The sequence below is a fragment of the Pteropus vampyrus genome, unplaced genomic scaffold, assembly GCF_000151845.1.
Source record: "Pteropus vampyrus isolate Shadow unplaced genomic scaffold, Pvam_2.0 Scaffold113, whole genome shotgun sequence".
In the NCBI taxonomy this organism is placed as follows: domain Eukaryota; kingdom Metazoa; phylum Chordata; class Mammalia; order Chiroptera; family Pteropodidae; genus Pteropus; species Pteropus vampyrus.
In genome coordinates, this window is record NW_011888894.1 from 3210986 (window position 1) to 3233736 (window position 22751).

The following is a 22751-nucleotide window of genomic DNA, read 5'->3' on the forward strand; positions in this document are numbered from 1 at the left end:
TCTAGTACACCCAGGCACCTTACAAGTGAAATCACATTGTGACAGAAGCGGGCTGCCTACAGAAGCAGGAGCCCTGCCCCCACCCTTGGACAGATGGACCCCGTGGACAAATCATTTACTTCTTCAGGAACAAAGTTTCCTGACTTACAAACAGGAAAAATAAATGTCTGATTTGCCCTGGGGCTTCAGACTCAACTCTGTTGTCTTCAAATGCCTTCTCCTCCGAGATCTATGATTTGGGTTTAATGAGAGGCTTAAAAACATCTGAAATGCCACATTAGAACCAAACTCTGTTTCTTGAATAAATAAGTAGTGCTTCTCTCTTCTTTCTTTTCCCTTGGACTTTCCCCTGCCTACAGGACTTGTGCTTGACTTGCTTCTCTGGGTGGTGGCCTTGGGGTACGGGGAGAGAGAAATCCCCATGTGGATTTTAATAGAGTGCAGCAGATCACTGTGGCAAGGCTGAGCCAAGCACCACATAGGTCGCAGATGCTGATCACAGTGCAAAGGCAGTATTTTGACTCAGAGAAGGTGCATAGTTAGGCAACATCCACCACCCTTGTCAACGCAGAGAGCCTAAAGCACTAGACAAGGGAAAACAGAAAATGTCAACAATCTCACAATCCAGGGCAATAAGGAAGACTGCAGCTAAGCTTATGCAGGCTAAACAGCACATAATAGAGCTTTAGTAAATAAAAGCCTCGTCTCAGCCTGATTAGCATCATAAAAAATATTGTGTTGAGGAAATGAGAAGTGGTTAATGAAACTATGCTACTCTTTTTGTAATCAGTTGACACTGTTCAAGATGGCTGGGATGGACGCTCTTGAGTTTGGCTGTTCCATCCAGGTCACTTCTTTTCTTGTAGCCCCCACTGGGCAGGTCACAGGCCACAGAACTGCCTCCCTGCCCCAGATCCTGGGTTCACAGGTGGATTCCTGATACCAGCTGAGATCACCGAGCGAGGGAAGCTAGAGGCTTGGCAATGAGCATGGCCTCAGAGTTGTCCTCTGGTGGTATCCTCTGAAAACTGCTCAAGGAAAAATCATGTCTGGAGCTGCCCTCCACCCCATCTCTGAAATATTACAGACCTCTGCCCAGCAAAGCCTGCAGGGGTCCTTACCTCCAGAGGGCGTGCCAGCGACTCTCCTAAGGAATTTAACCCACTCCTCCATCTCTGCCTGGGAGCTGGCCATGAGGACATAAGAGTCCTGTCCCGTGCGACTCTGGTCCCATGAGGCTGGAAGAAGAAGTAACACTAATGAAGATCATAGAGTGGTAATGGGCTTGAGCAAGGGGAAGCAAATGGGGGCCAAATCCGACCATTTCCTTGCTTCAATTAAATAACCTATCACATTATCTACTCGTCCTCAGTGGCACTGAATCTCTGTGCACCCTTATTGTTTTTGCCGAAGCTCTAATTCTGTAGATAAACCACTGACCACGGTGGTCTACAATTGAGATGACTTGGGTTGAGAGCTGCACCTGTGGAGAATAGAAGCCATTTCTTACCAAAACGGAAGAGAAAATTCACAGGGCAGTTTCAGTATTAGAGGAGACAAGACCAGCCCATACAAGTTTGACGACTTCAGTCCATCATGCTAATCATAGATACTTTCTAAGCTACCTTTGAACTCAGTCGTGGGGTGGGAAAGGGAACAGCACTCAAGAAGGAGGGACAACAAACACATGTGTGTCTTTCTCATGAAATAGGTACTTCCTGTTCAGGATGACTGCTCTCCTGCCTGCACAGGATATTGCAAACGATAGGTTCTCGATACATACATGATGAACAAATGAAGTTTATTAGGACTTTCTTTACTATTTTCTCTTTAAAAACATATGTAGTATTTCCTGCATTTGTGTTCTTGAATGGACAAAAGGGTAGAGGAAATGACAAGGAAGTGTAGGGGGGAAGAGGAGACCGAGATAAAGAATGAAAGAAAGTGACAAAATGATTAAAAAAAAAAATAGGGAGAGAGAAGAAGAGAAGGAGGAGAGCATCAAACACAGATCTTAGCAAGGACAAGAAAATAACAGCAATTCCTTTCAATCACAGGGTACTATTAAATTTCAAAGTGTCTATGTAGATATCAATCCATTCTTCTCTCAATGTCCGGCCATTCCCCTCAAAGAAAGCCTGTTCTAGTACCATGTTTGTGCCAAAAACTATATTTTCTTACAGGAAAACAAAAGACTTTCAAATTCCCATTAGTCCTGGTCTCTTGAACCCATCTTAACGTCACCAAGCCTCACCTTCTTTCACCCTTTGAGATAGCTGATTCTGAATCTGTCTATCATTAGGTCATCAGCTCTTCTGATCAGAAAGGTCTGCCCCTGGAAGCCCTGGCTGGGTGTTTCCAGATGTAGAATAGGAAGTAAAAAATGCTCAGGGAAGAACAACAGCAACAAAAAGTTCTGTAGGAATCAAAATATCCCTTTGAAATAGAATGGGCTCTCTAGTATCATTTCCTCTCTACAAATAATAGAACCTAAACCCAGAAATGCAAAGGGACCTGCTCCTCGGTGCCCAGTAAGTTAATTGCCAAGCTCAGGGCGAAGCTATTGGTCTCCTTTCTCCCAAAGGAGTTTCCACTGGCCTATATTGCTTCAAATTTGACCTTGGCCAACATTTATCTGGTGTCTTTCCCCATCACAACTACACTCCAGTCTACTGCGTTGTCAGGAACATGACTTTTTAGTTTACCTTGATTCCTGGGAGATCCTTTCGATCCCCTATGGCAACCTCACTGAGAAACATTCAGTTCCTAAGATGTTTCTGAGTGGCCAGGGCTCCCATGGACTGACCCTTAGGGCCAGAAGATCTGATGATCCAATGACAAAATGTATTCAGAATTGGGTCATCTCAGAGGGTAAAGAAGGTGAGGTTCAGTGATATTAATACAGACAGGTTCAAGAAACCAGAACCAAAGGAAATTTTAAAATCTTTTGTTGCCCTACAAAAAAAAAAGTAATGTTTGGGCATATAACAGTGCTAGGATGGGCTCTCTTTCAGGGAAATTGCCTAGAATTAATACAAAGCCCACGAATAGCAACTCTGCCCTCAGGCACATATTTTCTCTGACTTTCACTGTTTGTACAAATGTGTCACCTACTGGGCTGTTTCCTTGTCAGAAAGGAACTTCCCTTCTTTTCTTTCATTGCCTAAGGAACTCCTTCCAATTCATCGTTTAAAATCATCTTTGCCATTGTTTAGGCGAAAACCTTGGAGTCGCCTTGACTTTTCCACATCCAATCCATCTGCGAATGCAGTCCTCTCTATCTTCAAAATGTATCCAGAAATTGATTATTTCTCACCCTTTCACTGTTCCCATCTCTGACTTAGATCATTGCAATAGCTTCCTCACTGGTCTCCCCGTTGTCCTAGGCCCCTTCTCATCTCAACTCAAAAGAGTTTTAAATCATAAGTCCGATTACGTCACTTCTCTGCTCAAAACTTCCGGATGGCTTCTCATTCTTCTAGTATAAAAACTAAACTTTTTACGATTGCCTGTAAGTGCCTGTAAGAGTCGTGTCCACCACAGACCAAATCTCCCGGCCTTCTTTCCTGTCTTCACGCCAGTGCGGCCACGTTGGTCTCCTTGCTGTTTCCTGAACACGTGAAATAGGCTCAGAGACGCTGCGCTGGCTGTTCCCCTTCCTGGAATGCTTCCTCCAGACGTGCATGTAGCTTATTCATCTTCAGCACCTTCGGATCTCTGCTCAAAGGTCACCTTCTCAACAAAAGTGACTCAAAAGTCACTTACTCTGCCTGCTCTATTTAGAATGACAAATCAACCACCACCACCACCTCGCCCAGGACTTTCTCTTTCTTTGCTTATTTTTTTTCCATAGTACTTATCCCATCATAAAACTATACCATCTTCTCATTTATTTAATTTGTCGTCAGTCTCCTCCCATGTAAGCTGCATGCAGGCTATTTTGTTCTTTGCTGGATTCCCAGTTCCTCCAGTAGCACCTGGCTCACAGCAGGTGCTCAATAAATTTGTTGTATAAGTGAATGACAACATCTAATAAGGCGACGACCTTAGATGCAACAGAAGGAATAATCCTCCTATCCTTGATGACTCCCTTTGGGTGGGAGAAGAGACAGTTATTCTGCTAGAAGTAAATGGGAAGAGGCAAGCTTGCCCTAAATTTTTGCCTATCCCAAATAAAGAAAAACATAACTACAATTAAAGCGTTTTCTGTGGCCTTCGTGCAACTAACACTGGTAATTACAGAGAGAGGGCCCTGATTTGGAACGCCGTCTCTTGTGCCAGCATTGGCCCCTGAGAATCATCTAGCACAAGAGGATGACAAAAAGGGGAACTAAAAATTCTCTGCATCATAACATAAAGAGTTGTCTCATTTTAGGTCGGGTGGAGGCTTGGGAATGATGGCACCTTTAGGAAAATCGTTCTATTGCTTTAGAATTATTGTTTGTCCTTATGGGATGTGTGTGTCCATATATCTGTGTGTGTGTGTGTGTGTGTGTGTGTGTGTCTGTGTGTGTCTGTGTGTGTCTGTGTGTGTCTGTGTGTGTCTGTGTGTGAATCTGTTCAAGAATTCCCCTAGTAGCCCAGGAGACTTCTGCAAGTATGAGTGATAATGAGAGGACAGATCTTCATCCTATCTTAGCACAGCAATTCTCAAGGGTACTAGACATTTGGTGCAAAGCCCACGGTGAATTTGCAGCTGGAGCTCTCAGTAAGGCTACCCCAGATTGAAAATTCAGGCTTTGGGACATGTGTTACCATGGATGGTTGCATCCAATGAATTGTGCCTGTAAGGGATCCTAGGACTGGAGGAAGCCTTGTGGAAAAGGGGTGAGTTTATCCTAGAGAGGGGAGACTGAAAGAGTAAGCTCTTCCTCTAAGGAGGAAGAGAGCTGGATTAAAAAAGCAAGGGGGTGCCGTGAGAGGCCACCTGGAAAGAGCTAAACTTTAAAAAAAAGTTTTTCTTTGTTTTCTATAAATAGTCATAGTCAGTTTTAGGACTGGTTTCTACATTATAATTTCCTCTAGTCCTCTTCGAAATATCAGATACTTACATGGTACTAACTGTATATCAGGCACTGTGAGAAATGTTTCATATATATTTATTTAATCTTCACTATCATCATCACTGTCCCTATTTTATAGATAAAGAAATAGAGGCAGGGAGAAATTAAATAATGTGATCACAATTACACAAATAGTAAGAGGCAGGGCCAGAATTTGGACCTGGGCAGGGTGACTCCGAACCGGGCATGTCTAACCTCTCTGCTACCTTGCCTTCTTCACCAAGTTTCTTATGCACACAGCTGCCTTGGGTGAGTGGTAAGGAGGGAGTTAAGCAAAGGGGGCACTCAGGGGACTTGTGGTCTCCCCTGCTATGTTGGCAACAGCCTGGCTGCACAATGGGAGCAGCAGTCCTGGAGTTCCTGGTTCCGCTGACAAAGGAGCAAGGGACAGGGAGAAGCAGCCTCAGTGTGACTGATTCACACAAACACAAACGAACTCTCCTGAGACAAATTCCCCTTACCCCAAATGTACTTGAAGAAGGTAAAGTAACTCTTGACTGGGAAAAACACCCTCTGATGTGCTGCTAACATGTGTAATAGGTGAATTACAGCACCTGACATGTGCTAAGCACTCAGTAACCCAGAGCTGTCATTTCTTATTAGGTCACATTGAACCATAGGAGAATGTTGACTGTCAACAATTTCCCACCTGCCGAAATGGCAATTTCACATAGTTCAATTTATATTTTAACTGTTAATTTTAATGTCCCCCTAACCTTCTAGACTGAATTCCTTTCTGTGAGCAGGGATGATGTCTTCAGATCAGTGTCCCAATGCCTAGTGGAATACATGACTTCAAGTCCATGTTCACGAAGTGCTTACATAGCTGAACTGAATGTGCACCTACTTAGTTCACTTGCTAGTTAATGAACTAGTACAGGTTCATTAACTCTATACAGAACTACAATGCACCCTTTCTTGGTTGATTGATTAGTTGTTGACAGATCCACTGGATATAGCTTTGACTTCTAGGATCCAGATGGAAAATGAGAATGTAATACACCTCTGTCCCATCTTTTGTCACCTACCTGGAATGACTTCAAAGACAAACTTCCCCGCTTCTTCTGGGTTTGTGGCGATCTCTTTGATAGTACTTCCTGGTAGATACATATAACCCTGAAATATCAAAAGTCAGGCCTGTAAGATAAGCAGTGATTTTATCACCTACGAACTAATATTAAATTGGAAGACAAACAAGATTATGATAGGATGCAGGAGGGGAATAAGTGGAGAAGAACATGAAAAGCTAGCTTTGAATGGAGACCCTTTTGCTCTTCAGGCTTCTATAAAATTAAGTGGTAGCTGTCTGAGAGCAAACTAGGTGCCTAGAGAGAAAAGAACGAGGTCCTGACGGGAGAATGAGCTGAGAGGGCATCCTCACCAAAACTTACCTTTTCCTACTTTTCCAAGAACCCGACTTCCTGGCCAAAGCAGACACCTGATCTTTGTGAAGGCAACATTGAGACTGGGTGGACCATACCAACTGCTGGGATCCCAGAAGAGACACAGAGGACTGAACCACAGCTAGCCATTAAAGGGGATGGAGTCTTCCCCTTTGCTAAGTGCCTTGAATGCATTAATCATTTAGTTCTTCCAGCAATCCTCCAAGCAAGGTTTCATTATGCCCATTTACAAGTGAGGAAACTGGGAATCAGAAAGGTTCTATAATTTTCCCAATGTCCCCAGAAGAAAATGACGCTGAGATTGTGCTACTGGGCTACTTTGCATGAGTGGCACCAGAATAAAAGGTCGTGTTATTTTTAGTTAGGGGAGAACGCTGCCTGGTAGGAAGGAAAAGGAAGTATAATTTCAGAGGTACCTGCCTCTCTTAAGTACCTCTCTAAACTAATATTTGATACCCCAAATAATTTCATCTAAAAATAGTAAAAATAAAATACGAAATATATAAATACCATTTATCGAGCAATTACTAGATGCCAGGCTCTCTGCTCAATGCCCTGAATATATTATCACATTTAATCTTCATAAAAGCTCTATGGGGGATGGACTGATATTTTCCCCATTGGAGAGATGAGGAAGTAAGGTTCAGAGAGGTTGATTAGCTGATCCAAGATCAAAAGCTAGCTATCAATAGGAAAGATATGATTCAAACTTTGGTTGGTGGGATACTAGAATTAAAAGGAAGGCTTTACTCATAAGTCCCATTAACTTGCTGGAAGAAGCAATAATCAGAGTTAAACTTAATCACACGAAGGCATAAATGACAATTGCAAGCTGTTTCCTCATATTGAGCACAAAAGCCTTGAACATCATAAATGAATAGAGGAGACAGGAAGAGTAGGAAATAGTAAAAGAGACATTAGTGGGATTAGGGGTGGGGACTTTGATGGGAAGAAGGATTTTCCCAGTCAAGGGAGGGCCTAAGTTGCCTACTTGGCAAGTTGATTAGGGTAGACTCTGTACAAAGATGAAAGTTCTGGAGGCCACAAGTCCTGCAGCAATTATGCTGGGGGAGAGGTATGACGGTGGTGTGCCAGAACCCCTGCTAATATTGGCTCAAGATGACTGTTACATTTTCGGGAACTCTGTGAGCTAATTGTTAAACACAGGCATTATTAAAAGTTAAATTATATAGACTTAATATAAAATTAAATATTTTATATTAAAAATAAAAGTAATACTACTCAGAATTCACCATTTCTTAATTACTATATTTTACTATTACTTCTGTTCATATGGTTGGTTATTTACATCTATCCGTGTGGTAGAACTACTATATAACATTGTGCTACTGCATATCTCAACTCCATGTTCAGTGATGTCATGTTCGCAGCTTGAGTCGGCCATGGTGGGAGTATTTATACCACAGAAATTGGCGATTTCTACGTCCAAATCAGCTCCCCGACCAGAAAGTCATTTGTTCAACATTTACCAGCACATCTCCGATAGACAACCACATAAGTAACTTCGCAGAAAGCAGGTGACAAAATAAGGAGACAATTAGGCCAGGATTGTCTAAAACCATCATTGTAGCAGACTTGAAAGGCAATCTGCTGAGATTCTGTTTTAAAAAACTTCCCTGACAAAGAACCTTTCGGAATGAGTTAAATAAAACCAGGTCATGAGTTAGAGAGCATTATGCTATGAGAGCTTGACAGACCTCTCTAAGAACCTGGAGAAAAAAATGCAGACTGCCTTCTTTTGAGCTCTAAGGTTCCCGAAAGCACATACACAAGAGTTCCATAATTATGTAATCGTTCTCCTTTGTTGGACACTAGACCCAATATGTCTCATTGACATAGCACTGCATATATCTTAGTATTTCTTTTAGATAGTTTCTTAAAACCACAATAGTTGGGTCTCAGGGTATGATCTTTTGTGGCCTTTGGAAAATTGGTTGAATTGCTTTCAAGAAAGGTTGCACCCACTGACATACACATCATCAGCATACTTGAGGGCCTTTTTCATCTGAGTGCTCTAAGATTTGGGGCATGTCTCCTATTTTGAGCTTTCCAGGGATCAGTGTGTGTGTTCTTTTTAAATTTACAATGAATTTATATTTTAGAAATATTAGAAATTAAACAAAACAGTAGAAAATTAAAAATTATGTGTAACTCTAGTACTCAGAGATAATCACAGTTAACACTCTATTTCTTTCCAAGCCTTTTTCCATAAATACGGATTCATAATTTTTTCCTAAAGAAAAGAAAATCTGTTGTAAATTGCTTTTTTTAAAAAAAAAGAAAACAAAATAGTTATATTATGAATATATTTCAATTTCAAAAAGCATTAATTTAGGGCATCAATGGCTTAATTTACTCTATTGTATAGATTCATAAAAGTCCTCGGATATAACTTAGGCTCTACCACTGGGTGTTGTTTTTACATTGCTATTATAAATAACACTGGTAAAAACATGTACAGGTAAATTTAATTATCTACATCAATGTTAATCATCCACTCAGATTAAATTCCTAAAACCAGAAACGCAGAGTCAAAGTGTTCACATTTTTAAGTGGCATATTACCCTTCACGAAGGTGGTACAGATTTTCATTTCCACCAGCTGCACATGAGAATTCCTGTTCCCTAGTCCTTACCGACACTGAAATTACTAGAAAATCTTTGCCAATTTGATAAGGGGATAATGGTATCTCATTAGCTGACATTGCATGTCTTTAATTTTTACTGAGACTGAACTTTTTATACATGCTTTTTGTCTACCGCATTTTTTGGGAAATTGCCCATTTGTGTCATTTGTTCATTTTTCTACTGGGCTGCTTCTTGCAGATTTGAAAGAATACTTTAAATATTAAGACTATCTGTTTACCATATGTATATAAACAATTTTTCCTGTTTATTATTTGCTTTTTCTTTGTTTTTAAGGTACGACATTTTCATTTACGTGATTAGTCTTTCTCTTGTGCTGTTTTGGTTGCTGTGCTTTAAAAAACCTGTCTTCCAAATATTATGCAGATAACTGCATTTTCTTCTAAAGTTTTTATAAACTCATTTTTCACATTTAAGTCTTTAATCTATCCAGAATCATGAATGGTGTAAAACATAGTGTAGAAACATACCTTTACTTTTATCCAAAAATTTAGCTTATGTCTGTAACTTTCATTTTGTTTCTAGATATTTGCAATATCTGAGTGTTCCAAAATAATGTTAAGCAATAGTATAATAAAAGTATTTTTAATAGATTTTTCTTTACCTTAATAAAATAATAGTGGATATATGAAAAGTCTACAAAGATGTCCTCTTAATTCTTGTTTGTAATAATAATATAGACACATCAGCTCAACTTAAATTATAGAATGTCCATATAATAGATTATTTTGCCACTGTTAAGAATTATATTATAGAAGAATATTTAATAATAAGGGGCCATATTCATGACATATTGTTAATTTTTTAATTAAAAGATATTCTAGTAATTTTGCACTTAGGATAGATGAGTTTATAAAATGCATATGTATAGAAAAAACTGGAAGAAGTAAGGATTTAGGTGTCTATTTCTGGCTGATGGGATAATTTTTATTTTCTACCTGTGCTTTTCTGCATCTTCCAAATTTCCTACCATGCATACACATGTAGCTTTTGTAGTCAAAATATACATATCCACATAAAAGAAAATATTCTTTCTATGAAATTCATTTTATTCTTAAAAGCTTTTTTAAAAAACTTTTTTATATCTGAAATGAGTATTGGATTTTAGCAAATGCTTTTTTCAGCTATCAATTTATGGGCTGTTCTCATTTGACTTATTGATCTCGACCTATTGATCTGATGTATTATTTTTCTACATAATAAACCATACTTATTATCTTAGAAGCAGCTTTACCTAATTATCCTAGGCTAAAGTAATCCTGAGAGGACTTTGGGTTTCCTTCTCTAGAAGTAAAGAAGAGAAGGCTAAGACTCTCAATAATTTATTTTACACTTTGACTTCAGTTTATGCTTTTGCAAAACAGTTTTTTACACATGCTTCATATCATTTGCTCCTGTGATAAATGAAAACCAGTTAAGATTGTTTCATTTTACAAAAAAAGAAAGAGTCCAAAAAAATTAAATAATTACATGGCCAGGTGGTAGTAGAGCCAAGAAAAGAACACCAGCTTGGAAACAATGTGCCTCTCACCCTCCACACCTTGTGAGAGCGAACGCCACCGAACTGTCCTTTCGGCTTCAGGAAGGCGCACACATTGTTGCCATCTCCCTCACTCTCTGCAGATGGGAAGACTTCCTGCATCAGCTATTAATGCACCAGTCGCTATCATCTGAGCCTGTAATTGCTCTGATAGGGTCTGAGTTGTTTGTAAAGAGAAGGGAGTCCGACTACCATGCACAGGACACTAAGAACTCAGTCTGTAGCGGGGTCTCTGGCCCTTCTGCAGCCTCTGCAGTGACAGACACTAATAGCTCTCAAGTAAAAGGCCTGTTTAACCAGGTGCTGCTGATGCATCACAGATCCTCAAGTCTGCTCTTGAAAGATAATATTCCTCTTCCAAAATGGCTATCACCTTTCTTACATACCCTGCCATGCACCTTCAATATCCTCATCCTTCTTGGGGCTTTATTTCTGGCTCTAGAAGGTTCTAGAGTCTGTCTTCCCTAATCAGTTACTTCTGGCCAAGCTCACTCTTACTTCTCCAGAGACATGAGCGCTAGATAGAGTAACTAGTTTTCCTGGTTGCTCCGACACAAGAATTTACACCTGGGATCCCAGAGTAATTGGTAATAGCAATCCCTTTCACTCTCATGCACCACAATGGCCATGAGGAATCAACGGTGAAAAGAGAAAAGACTTAGGCCCAATCTTTAGGACCAAAGCCCTCTATAGCCCCATCTACATCGGGAAATCCTGTTTGCTTTCTTTTCAAAGTACATGAGAAATCTGATCATTTTCCTTCAGCACATAAGTTCTACTGAGATTTCAAACATCATAACCTCTCACCTGAATTACCTTTGTGCCTCCTTCCTCAGGCCCTATGTCTATTTTTGAACATAATAGTCAGAGCCATCTTTTTTACAACATAAGTCAAAAAATGTTCCCTTTCTCCTGGGAACTCTCCATCAACCTCAGTGTAAACACCCAAGTCCTCGCAGTGGCCTACAATGCCTTTTGTAATCTGTGCTCCAATCCCCCACGACCACCCCCATTTCTCTGACCTCATCCCCTCTGATTCTCTCATTCCTTAGCTCTGCTGCTCCCACACTGACCTCCTTGCTATTCCCCAAGGACATCAGATATGCTCCACCTCAGGGCCTTTGCACTGGCTGTGCCCTCTGTCTGAAGTGCTCTTTCCCCAGAGATCTGCTTGATTATTTACTTCTCCTTAGTCTTTGCTCAGATGTCTCCTTCCTCATGAACTCATTCTGACCGCTCTTTTAAAAATTGTAACATCTCCTTCAAACACTTGGCTCCCTTTAATCCATTCTATTTTTTCTTCATAGAACTAGTCATTTTCCAACAATCCACATAGCTTTCCTTATTTATTATGTTTATTCTCTACTTTTCCCTCCATCTTCTGAGTTCTACATGACAGGGATTTTTATCTGCTTTACTCACTTATTTATTTAAAGTACCCAGAACAGTATCACATAGCAGATGCTCAATAAATATTGATTGAACAAATAGATGAAAGCCCCAAATCATTTTTCTTGAACCCAAATCTACTCTATCCGAGCTCTCATATACTCAGAGTCATCATCAAGGCCGTGTTGCCAGCCTTGGGTTAGAGCTGCACTTAGGAAGCTCCACAGTGTTCATCTTGGGGCTTCCTGAAGAAGGATCACACTGTCATCTTCGCAGCTCAGGTTCTATATCTAGAAAATAGCGAAAAGGAGAGAGCAACCTCCTTGCAGATGGATGTGTGTCTAATCCTAATAAGAAGGCCCCTGTGAGTTTATATGTCATCTAGGTGGGCTCCAGGGACACTTCCTGTGTGCCTGGAGCGAAGGAAGGAAAGAGAGAGAGAAACAGAGAGAGAGAGAGAGAGAGAGAGAGAGAGAGAGAGAGAGAGAGAGAGAGAGAATTGGTAATGGAGGCAGACAGCCTGGCCAGTACCTGTGGCTTCACGTCTTCTTCGTCCTTGTAGTAGTAAAGCTGCTGCGCCCTCAGCACGAAGTACCTCTGCTGCCAGTTTTTCACGATGGACCTCTGTTTCTTCAGCCAGCCCATCTTGATAGGCCTTTCCAGCGGGTTGGGAGTGGACGACTGGTGAAAAGCCGCCATCTGCTCGCCGGTCATAACACTCCTTGACCGAGCTATGGAGAGGAACAGACAGGCGGACTGACTGAGGGACATGAAGCAGTGTGCAAAGAGTGGGCGGGGAGGCGAGAGAGGAACCCCCGAGGGGGCTGAGCGGCGGGTGGGGCCCCCGCCAGGTCCGGCTCAAGGGTCCAGATCTGTATCAGAGAAAGTCCCCAGCGACCCACAAAGGAGGACGGACCGAGACCGAGAAGGAGGCGAGACCCAGAGGCCCAGCGCGCACAGTCCGGCAGCCGGGTCGGCCCCCTCATTCTACGAAGCGAAAGATTGGCTGGAGCGTTCTGCAGAGGAAGTTGCCGCAGCATCTGACAAAAGGTGCTTCCTTTTTCCTGCGTGGGAGTCAGTATCTGACAAGAGAGAGTAGAAAATAATATCTGGCTCTGACGGTTCAGGGTGAGTGAGTCCCACGCAGCTGCAGCGGCACCGGAAGTTGCCGGGCATTCTTCACCAAGAAGGAGCTGTTGTCTTCGCTCTGACCTCACTGTCAAATGGGGCCCTTCCCCAGCAGACCCGCAACACCCCTGGCCCCACTCCACGCAGCCAGCAGGCAGGAAGCTGGCACCTCCTGAATTTTCCTGCCAAGTGTCGAATGCCATTCTGTCCCCTGTCTGCTGAGAGTGATTACAGCCCTTTATACTGGACCAAGAACCTCCCTGTAGCTACTTTCCTCCTACCTTTTCAGTCAGGCTGTCCCTCCCACGTGCTGACAGCACAGGAGCATTTGAAAGGAAAATAAATCTGCCAGCAGAAAGGAGAAACAGAATTTGAATCCAGACCCTTTCAAGTCACTGCTTTGTGTAGTTGGCTTTTGTTTTTACACATGAGTTCTGCCCCTCACTGGATCAGGGCCAAGTATCCACAGCTTGTCTCCACGGTAATTCCCATTCAGGACAACTCTCTCTACACTTACCAGTCTTATGTCTGCATTTATTTTCTTGCTGGAGGAAGTTTCCATTTCATGTTCCCTTTTTTCAGCTTTGCCACCATCCCCCCCAATAACATTTATAATGTAGTTGAACTAAGCCAACCCCATTCTCTACCCATCGCATCCCACCCGGTTAGAGACCTGTTCTTCCTTTCCTGTCACTTTGACCCTGGGTCCATTATGCAACTTCTTTGAGCTTCAGTTTCCTCACTTGTTAAACTAGGATAGTAATAGTCCCTTCTCTATGGAATCGTTGCAGAGAAATAACAAGCTAACATACGTAAACCACTTAGCACAGTCCCTGGTCCAAGGTAAGCAAATGTTACTCATTATTGTTATCAACAGATGACTTTACTTCTTATTGCAAGGATACAGATCAGCTTTGAGAGCTTCCTAAACTTCTCTCATTACTTCAAAATGTCGCTCCATCATTAAGCTTTCTCTCTTCTTTCATTCTTATCTTTAATGCATTGAATCAATAACTTTTCCCATTGTTTTTGATTCCTTTCTTTCTATGCCCTTCTATACTTGGGTTTTCAAACTTTATTTATGTTTATGGCATACATTCAAATACTAAAATTTATATGGCATTATAAAATCTTTCTTCCACTGATTTTAATTGTATTCAGACTTACCACCTTATCTACATGTGTCGCGCTTCAATCCTGTATTGTTGTCTGAAGAGGACTCTGCCCTAACTGGGCTCCCTTGACCTTCGCAAGGGGTCTGTGTTCCTGTCACATACCCTCATTTCCAGGTGTCAGCTTGCAGTCACCCCTTACCTCCTACCAGGGACTGAGATGTCATATTATGTTATACACCAGGGAGCAAGACATACTTGATTCAACTTCCTGTTGCACAGACATCATCATAAGAGTTAATAGACTCAGCTCTAGTAAAAAAAATAATTTGACATTTTGAAAACAATTTGGCAGTATGTTTCCAAAGGGTTTGCTTTACATCAGTGCATCCTGGCACCTTAGTCAAAATTTTTCTTAGATCTTGCTCCTTAGTTAACTGCTATGTTGAAGATGTTCCATCTATAACTCACAGGGTAGTGGGGTTGATGACTTACTCTAAGGCTGTGTAGATGATCCGAAAGAAACATAGGAGGGTTTGGGCAGGAATACAATGGAAGGAGGGAAATTGAAGAACTGTACACAGCTCTGTGTCTCTCTAGGTCAGAGACTGTAGCTTGCAAAGACTTGTATCTGTCCTAGAAAGAGAGCAAATTGTAGGCAGAGATGAAAAGAATGGTTCACACACAATTTATGGAGAAAATGAAAGAGTGAGGAATTGTGGCAGATGCAGGAGTATTTTCCCCACCCTAGTAGCCTCTGTGTCACCCAGCCCAGTGCCAGTGTGATTTTTGTGACCATGCAGATGAAGCATAAGCAGCATCAGAGTTGGGAGGGAAGACTTCTCTCCTAGCAGTAGCGTAACCAGAAGTCTTCACTTGGCCTCTTGGGTGATGTCACCAACTGGAGCCAGCACAGGAGAAGAGAGAAACAGGTGTCACCTGGTGGTTACGAGAACTCAAGCTCATGTATTTCCCCCCAGAGACCCACAGAAATTATTAGAATCACTATAGGAGATAGGAGAAACTGAAAGTCTCCAACAGCATTGAGGAAGTGCGATGGGGGGAGCAGGAGCCAAAAAGACACCATAGATTGAAGAAAATTAACTCAACACAGAAGAACTCAATTGCTGGGTTATTATTCTATGGCTAGTTCTGGGAAATTTTTTATGCTCTGTTGTGGCAAAAACAACGATGACAAAAACAAACACACGAAAACCAAAACCTTCCCCTAGAAGCATCTGTGCGTTGCAGAATGGCCTGGCAAAGGCAAGAGTAGGTATGAGGATCTAATGTTCTCAGACCTGGCCAAGAGAGGCTTAATGCCACTGTGGCAGGGAGGCAGCCACCTGTCTGCCCGCATATGGCCAAGGCCTTGACTAACCATCTTTTATATTCCATAAGTGATACCGTTCACCCATACATCCACTCAGTGTTTCTTGAGGGCCTGTTACCATCCCCAGCATAGGCGGTATGACTACGGTCACTGGATCATGTGTGACAAGTTAGAGTGTAGATGGCTCAGTACAAACCTCCAGACTGCTGAAATTAGGGCAGGTGACAGCTAGAGCTCTGATGAGCCAGTGACCAAACAGGGGAACTTTCTGTCCCATGTCAAAGCCATCTACCACCTCACATTGCACATTACCAGGCACATCATGAGATGATTCAAATATCAGGGAAGAAAGCCTGATGGGCGTTGAGTTTGACTTGATTTTGACTAACTTTCCTTGTTAGTTCCTTCGAATAGTCTCTCTGTGAGTGTGACTTGTTCCTGGATAAAGTAAACAAAGAAATCTGTTACTATTAATGGAGCTATTTCTTACAATGAAAATAATAACCATGATAAGCTTCACTTGTGAGCCAATCATAGCACACTGAGTGCATACTCCCAGCCCTTCGGGAAGGATTTCTGAACCAGGCTGTGAGCTGGAGAGGGGTCTGCAAGCAGACTAGGGAGGCAAGATGAGAATTTGGAAGGCAGTTGCTAAACATTTACAGAACACTCTAGGGAAGGGGTATATGAAGTTCTCATGAAGTCAGAAATTCAGTCTTACTCTAGTAGAGAGAGAAAGAACAGCCTCTAGAATTGCACTATCCAATACAGTAGCCACTTGCCATGAGTGGCTATGCCCATGAAAATTAACTAAAATAAATTAAATTCAGTTCCTCAGTCACACCAACCATATGTCAAGTGCTCAGTAGCCTCGTGTGGCTCGTGGCTAGACGATTGGACAACACATACAGAGAACATATCTATCATCACAGAAGGTTCTATTGGGCAGCACTTCCTGGAATCTGAGTGTTATCATTACTAAGCATGGGACAAAATAGGCCTTAAACGTAAGGAAGCATTTCATCAAATAAAAAAATCAAGCTCTATGGCCCAAGAAAAAATGGCTTCGGGTGGCAGAGTGAGAACCTCAACTTTGATCTGAGAGTCAAGAGGGAGCCCTTTCATGTACCTTAGAAAGTGGGAGCCCATGGTAAAATGTAGACAGGTTATGTAATTATACTGCATATGCTGAATTTTAGTCTGCAGGTGAGTGATGGCACCAGAAAAGAAAGAAGAGAAATGAAAGAAGTGCACATTTCCAGGGATACTGCTTCTGCAGTAGAAGTTAGCTGCTTTTTGCCCCACATTAGAGCAAGAGAAAATTAAAAGTGGAAGTATTAACAAAGAGGTCAGCTTGGGAAGCATTATCACTTCCTTTCTTCATCTTCCCATCTTCTGACCCCTAACCCCAAAAATAATCAATCACAAAATTTTCTAGCGTCTACTTTTGAGAGTTTTTTTTTTTTTTTTTTTTTGCTCTCAACTTTGCCTCAGTTTAGATTCTATGTGTGGGTGAGATAGGAATAGTTTATTCAAAACTGGGGGAACCACTTAAGGTATTTTCTCAATATGTTGGTATGAGCAGTGTATTAGTCTGGGAACCATGTTTAAATGAACTTGAAAAGGGAGTAGAACTTATATGGTTGCAACCCAAAAATCTCCTGCGTTGCAGGCCCATCTATTCAACTGCCTGCATATACCTCAGTGGGAATCTCAAGGTCACCGTGTTGAAGATCGCATTTACCTCCCACCTCCCCACCTCCCCACCTCTCACCATTCCTCACCCTGCACCAACAAATGCACCCACTGCTTTATCTCCACTGGTCTCTATGATGTGAACAAACTCTTCACAGCCAAGCAACCAAATCAGAAAGCTGCCTCCTTACTCCAGTCATCACAACCAACAACTCTGTCTCTCTCCCTGATCCAGCCTTCCTCTCTACACCCACCTGGTTTTGGGACCCTTCTATCCTCTCCCTGGATTTCTGCAATAAGCCCCTGACTCGTCTCCCTCCTACCAGACCCACCTCCAGTCCACCGATGACATTGTTTATGGACACAAATCTGATCATGCTACTCTCCTGCCTAAAAACCTCCCATGACCCTCCAACACCTTCATCCTGGAAGATGAAGGCTGAACTCCCCACCACGGGGTTCGAATTTCTCTGTGGTTTTCCTACTGCACTTTCTGCTTTTCTCCCATACCCATCCTGCACTTCACCTTTGACAATATGCTCTTCTCTCTGCTGGAATATTCCCCGCACCCCTCTCTACCCACCCCAATTTGACCTCTTGGAAAACTTGCTCATCCTTCAAGACTTATTTCAGGCCACACCTCCTGTGAGAAGTCTTCTCAGCGTAGGCTAGATTCAGTCATTTCCCGGGCTCTGCTCTCTCTTAACTGGGAACATATGCCCATCGAAGCACTTATTTTTCTACTTGGTACTCTTTCTTACTCTGTCTTCTCTCTCCGCAACATTCTAAGAAGACAGAGGCTCTACATTGATGCTCGGGCCTTGCTCATCTTTGTGTCCCTAGCACCTAAAACAGTGCCTGAGAAAGAGAAAGCAGGTGAAGTAGCAGACGGTACAGGCTTCTATATATGCAGCCATGGATAGTCATGTTCTTTCTCTGAGGGTCAGTTTCCTCCTCTGTGAAATTGTGATAATAATACATACCTTGTGGGGTGGGTAGTCTGTAAGGGTTAATAGCGAAAAGTGAAGAGGCCCCAGCCAATGTCTGCCTTTTAAAACATAGCTATTAAACAGAGGCTATTATCATCAGCATTATTATTATAGAATGGGCTCGATCTTATGTTAAAGGAAAAAAAGAAGAGATGAAAGAGGGAAAGACTGAAAAGAAGGAGAGAGAAGGAGAAAAAGAAAAGTGGAAGACTGGCTGGACATTGTACAATATTCCAGGTGCAAATCCAGAGGCCTGAATAGAGTGATGGCAGTGGAGAAGGAAAGAGCAGGAGAGACCGTTGTGACGCAGACCATTAGACCTCAGCAGCTGACTGAACAGGAGGAATGGAGGCAAAGACTTCTGCAAGGTAAGTCAGCCTTGTCTACCCACTCATTCAATGCACAGTGGCTGAGCATTTGGCATGAATCAGGAACCGTGTCGGGTTCTGAGATATAAGATCAACCAGACACAACCCTGCCCCTAAACAGCTCATAGACCTGGGAGGCAGGGAAAGAAGTCAGAGAACAAGATGGTTTTGAACAGATAGGGAGTCCAGTTCTGAGCATCATGAAATGTGAGGGTGTGCTGAGAGTTTTAGACTTCCCCAGAGTCCTAGTTTTGATAGGTAAAGCCTGTGGGTTAAGAGAAAAGTTGTGGGGGTCGGGGGGTTGGGGGGACGGCGGGGGACAGGCTCAAAGGAGAGTCAGGAAATTTGAATGACGTGAAAATATCAAATCTGAAAATAACACAATACATGTTCAGAAACCAAAGAAAAGGCTAAGCACAGAGGACATGAGCATCAGGGCAGGCATTTTATAACTTGAGGCTCTAGAAATAAAACTTACATACAAGACAGGTTACTGTTTTCCTTGGGACTTTAAAGGGAGGTTTCACTGTGTCTCAGTATGGAAGAAAGAAGTGCAACAAGAAAATCCATTATCCCCAAGAGTGTGGGGATGGAGCAAGGGGCCGCTGCCTGGAAGGGGAATGAAAGAATAATAGAGTCTATCATTCTGTGCTGAGCAAAGATCCAGAACTAGTTCTTGCTCACTTCACACCCCTGGGACAAGAGCTGTCCTTGAGGAGCAGATGGTGCCTTCAGGTGGGGAAATAGGCTCCTCTGTCTCCGAGTGGATGGATGGAGCCGCACACCAGGATAACGTCTTGATCCGAGCCACACACATCAGCTGGGTTTCAGCCCTACTCGCCCTTTCTACCAAGACACTGAACATGTTGTGCAAGAGGTTGTGTAAGGATATTAAGCACCATCCAAAGGCAAGAGGTCCTTTTAAAAGAAGTATTTGAGTTTCTGTTCTCGGTTTTCTCAGAAAGATATATCTGTCTACCAAGGTGAGTCTGTCTACCAAGGAAAGATATATCTGTCTACCAAGGCATTTTATATGGCCTCAGGAATAAACATGTTTGTGCTTGTATTGCATGGCTGCAGGTTATAAGGTGCTGGAGCTATAAAGAGGATTTTGAGGGCAAGGACCATGTCTTATTCATTTTAGTATCCTGAGGACCCTCCAGTGTCCGGCTCGGAAAAATTAATTGGAAGGAATGAAGATGAAGAGAGGAAGGAAGTGTGTGTGTAGGTGTGTGTGTGTGTGTGTGGGTGGGTGGGTGGGGGTGTGTGTGTGCACGCGCGCACACATGCATTATATGGAGAGAAAATAATAGTCAAATAAAAAACCATAGGGTGAGTTCTCTTTAACAAAGAAACTTATCTTTCTTATTCCTTTAATTAACAAATCAGAAAAATTTATTGGACATTTCTTATGTGCAGGGCATGGTGTAAGTGGTGGGCGGGGTTTGAAAAATAAAGGAAACCCACTAACTTAGTGAACTCAAGACCCGTGGGATTTAAAATACATACTGGCATTCAAAAACGCATTCCACCACACCATTGCCAATGCCTGCTACCTCAGTCACAGCCCCATTTTGTGATAGGCCCTTTCATGTTCCCCTTGGATTAAATAAAGGGGAATTAGTAATCAATCATGAACCACAAAGTCTTAAAGAGGGATTAGCATCTAGTCGAGACTTTCTTTCTAGTAAAATCAGAATGCGGAAAGAGTAGCACTGATGAAGAATGTGGAATGGAAGCTCAACCATCGGAAAGTAGGTTCCCAAGGGGACAGGGATTTCTATAGGTTTTCTTTACCCACTTAACCATGCCTCTTAGAAAAGCATCTGACCAGTTGAAGTTTCCCAATAAATATTTGTTGAGTAAATAAAATAACTATTTTAGAATGAAATGTGAGCCACTATCAGGCATTTTATATTTGCAACCAATACTGGCCAATTTACCTATTTGTGGGATTTCTAAATATATTCACTTGTGCCCACTCAAGCAGAGTAGCTGATAGAAGATGTAAGTCCTGTTCTCATAAGGATCCGCATCAATAGTGATATATTTATTGAATATTTACTATGTTTCAGTCACAACGCAAGCATTTTATAAGTCTAGTTCCATTTAGTGCTCACACTAACTCTTTATGCTAAGCACCATATTGTCATTCTCATTTTACAGACGACAAACTGAAGCTCAGAGAAGTGAGATGATTTGCCACAGTTACACAGCCAGAAATTGGATTTCAAAGCCCAATATCCATACGTAGGTCACACAGCCCCCAAAGAAGCATGGATTCGAGTGGTAAAGAGATGCATCGACATTAAGAATCAATGTGTAAGAACTCTTCCTCTGGGAAGGGAAAAAGTCACTATTCCTAACCCATCATGGGAGACATCTACCTCAGCCTCCACCTATTTTGCCTTCATTTATGTTCAAACAACTTTGTGCTATTTTTTCTGTTCAACATATGCTCTGCAAAGCTCAGCAGGCCTTGAAAAAATAGTGACAAAGAAATGGCACCGAAACCCAAACCCATTACCGGGGCTCTGCTGACATCCCGACAGGAAAACGGGCATATTAGGTGGCCCTGCTGTGGCTTACCAACTCTCCACTCAAGCTCATCTGAAGAGATGGAAGGATTCTAACCAAAGCCCAATGTGGCGTGGGAGGGAAGAACACAGAATGAACTGGAGGTGGGCCCAGTGCTCAGGTCACACTACAGCTCACAGTGGGCACCCCACCCCAGCCGAGAAGGAAGCTGCTGGGGAACCGTGTGAAACAGCAGGCCCGTCATCGCTGCCTGCCTGACAAACAGGGATTCATACACTCACCCACACCCTGCACACACACACACACATGCACACACACACACACACACGCACGCACACATACACTCACTGTGCCCACACATGCTGACCTTCACTCTGTCCAGTTACCCCACTGGGGGAAGAGGGCTCTCGTAGAAGAAAATTAGATTCTTTAGCTTCAGAACTTCCAAACTTCCTTGCTTTGTTCATCCCTTTTTTGCCTCTCCAAAGCAAACTACTCTCCATTTAAAGCGCCCACCATTCAAGGAGGTGGGAGGTGGGAAACTTAAAGTCTCGTCACTTTCAAAACCTGGCATTTAGACTTCAGGATACATTTATCCTGTGATTACCCTCCTGAGTTTGGTGGGGTTTTTTTTTTTTTTCTTTTTCTTTTTTCGGTTTGATTTTTAACTTTGATATGAAAAACTTTGCCCCTTGCCAAAGACAACAAGCTGTAAGACTTATGACAGCAAAGGGGCTTGTTCTGTGTACCCGAAATTAAATCACACAGGTTTTCCCAAAACAATGGCCCATGAGGTAAGTTTACGCAACCTAATTAAAAGAAGCATCTTAAAGTTGTTTTCCGACTGCCTGCCTTATCCCCAGGGGTTGAACAGGCTGATTTCCTCATGTTCTGTAGTTTAGAGAGATGTTCTTCATTGTTTGACAAGTGAACATTTCAATCTGAAAAAGCAAATTCTGCTTTGGAAAGGGATTCAGCACACATAGCTACGTCTTCTGCAGGAAGAGGTAAAAATGTGTCATTCGCAATACGAGGGAGATAGAAACAGAGAGAGAGAAGGTGGGGGTGGAGAGATAGAGGAAGGGAGCGAGAGAGAAAATTGGTTTTGTTTCTTCTTGGGCTTGCAAGGTCTAATGCACTCTGGCAAATTCTCTGAGCTAGGTGCCTCTCCAGGGCCAGCCCTCTGGTGTGCATGGTTTGGGGCTTGTGTGTTTCTTAGGAATTTCCAGTACAGTCGCCTCCTGTGGGTGTGTGTCTCCATCAGTTGCAACACTTCATCGGCCCCCTCTGCCTATCTTTGCATAACAGGAAGCCAAGCATAATAACAAGAAGCTTACAGAATTGTGACTGCTTCCTCCTGAACACTGCCCGGGGCTGCCTCTTCCTCAGCACAAGGTGAAGTGGAGATTTGGTAATTGCATGGTAAATGTACCCTGAGTGGACAATGTGACCGTTTAACTGTGCATCAAAGCTAACTGCCTTCCCAGACATCAGTGTAAGGAAGGACTTGGCATCACGCAGGGCAGG

At 42.5% G+C, this 22751-nt stretch overlaps 1 protein-coding gene across 1 annotated transcript in view; it reads right to left on the minus strand.

The window, feature by feature from the left end:
• Window positions 1–14224, minus strand: part of ARHGAP25 (Rho GTPase activating protein 25) — a 46946-nt gene extending 32722 nt beyond the window's left edge. The window contains exons 1-4 of the mRNA XM_011365624.2: window positions 12978–14224; window positions 12593–12792; window positions 6092–6179; window positions 1122–1238 (exon numbers count right to left, since the gene is read on the minus strand). Of these exons, the coding sequence (XP_011363926.1) occupies window positions 1122–1238; window positions 6092–6179; window positions 12593–12792; window positions 12978–13392 (820 nt within the window). The 5' untranslated portion in view covers window positions 13393–14224. The remainder of the gene's footprint in view (window positions 1–1121; window positions 1239–6091; window positions 6180–12592; window positions 12793–12977) is intronic.
• Window positions 14225–22751: the final 8527 nt, after the last annotated feature.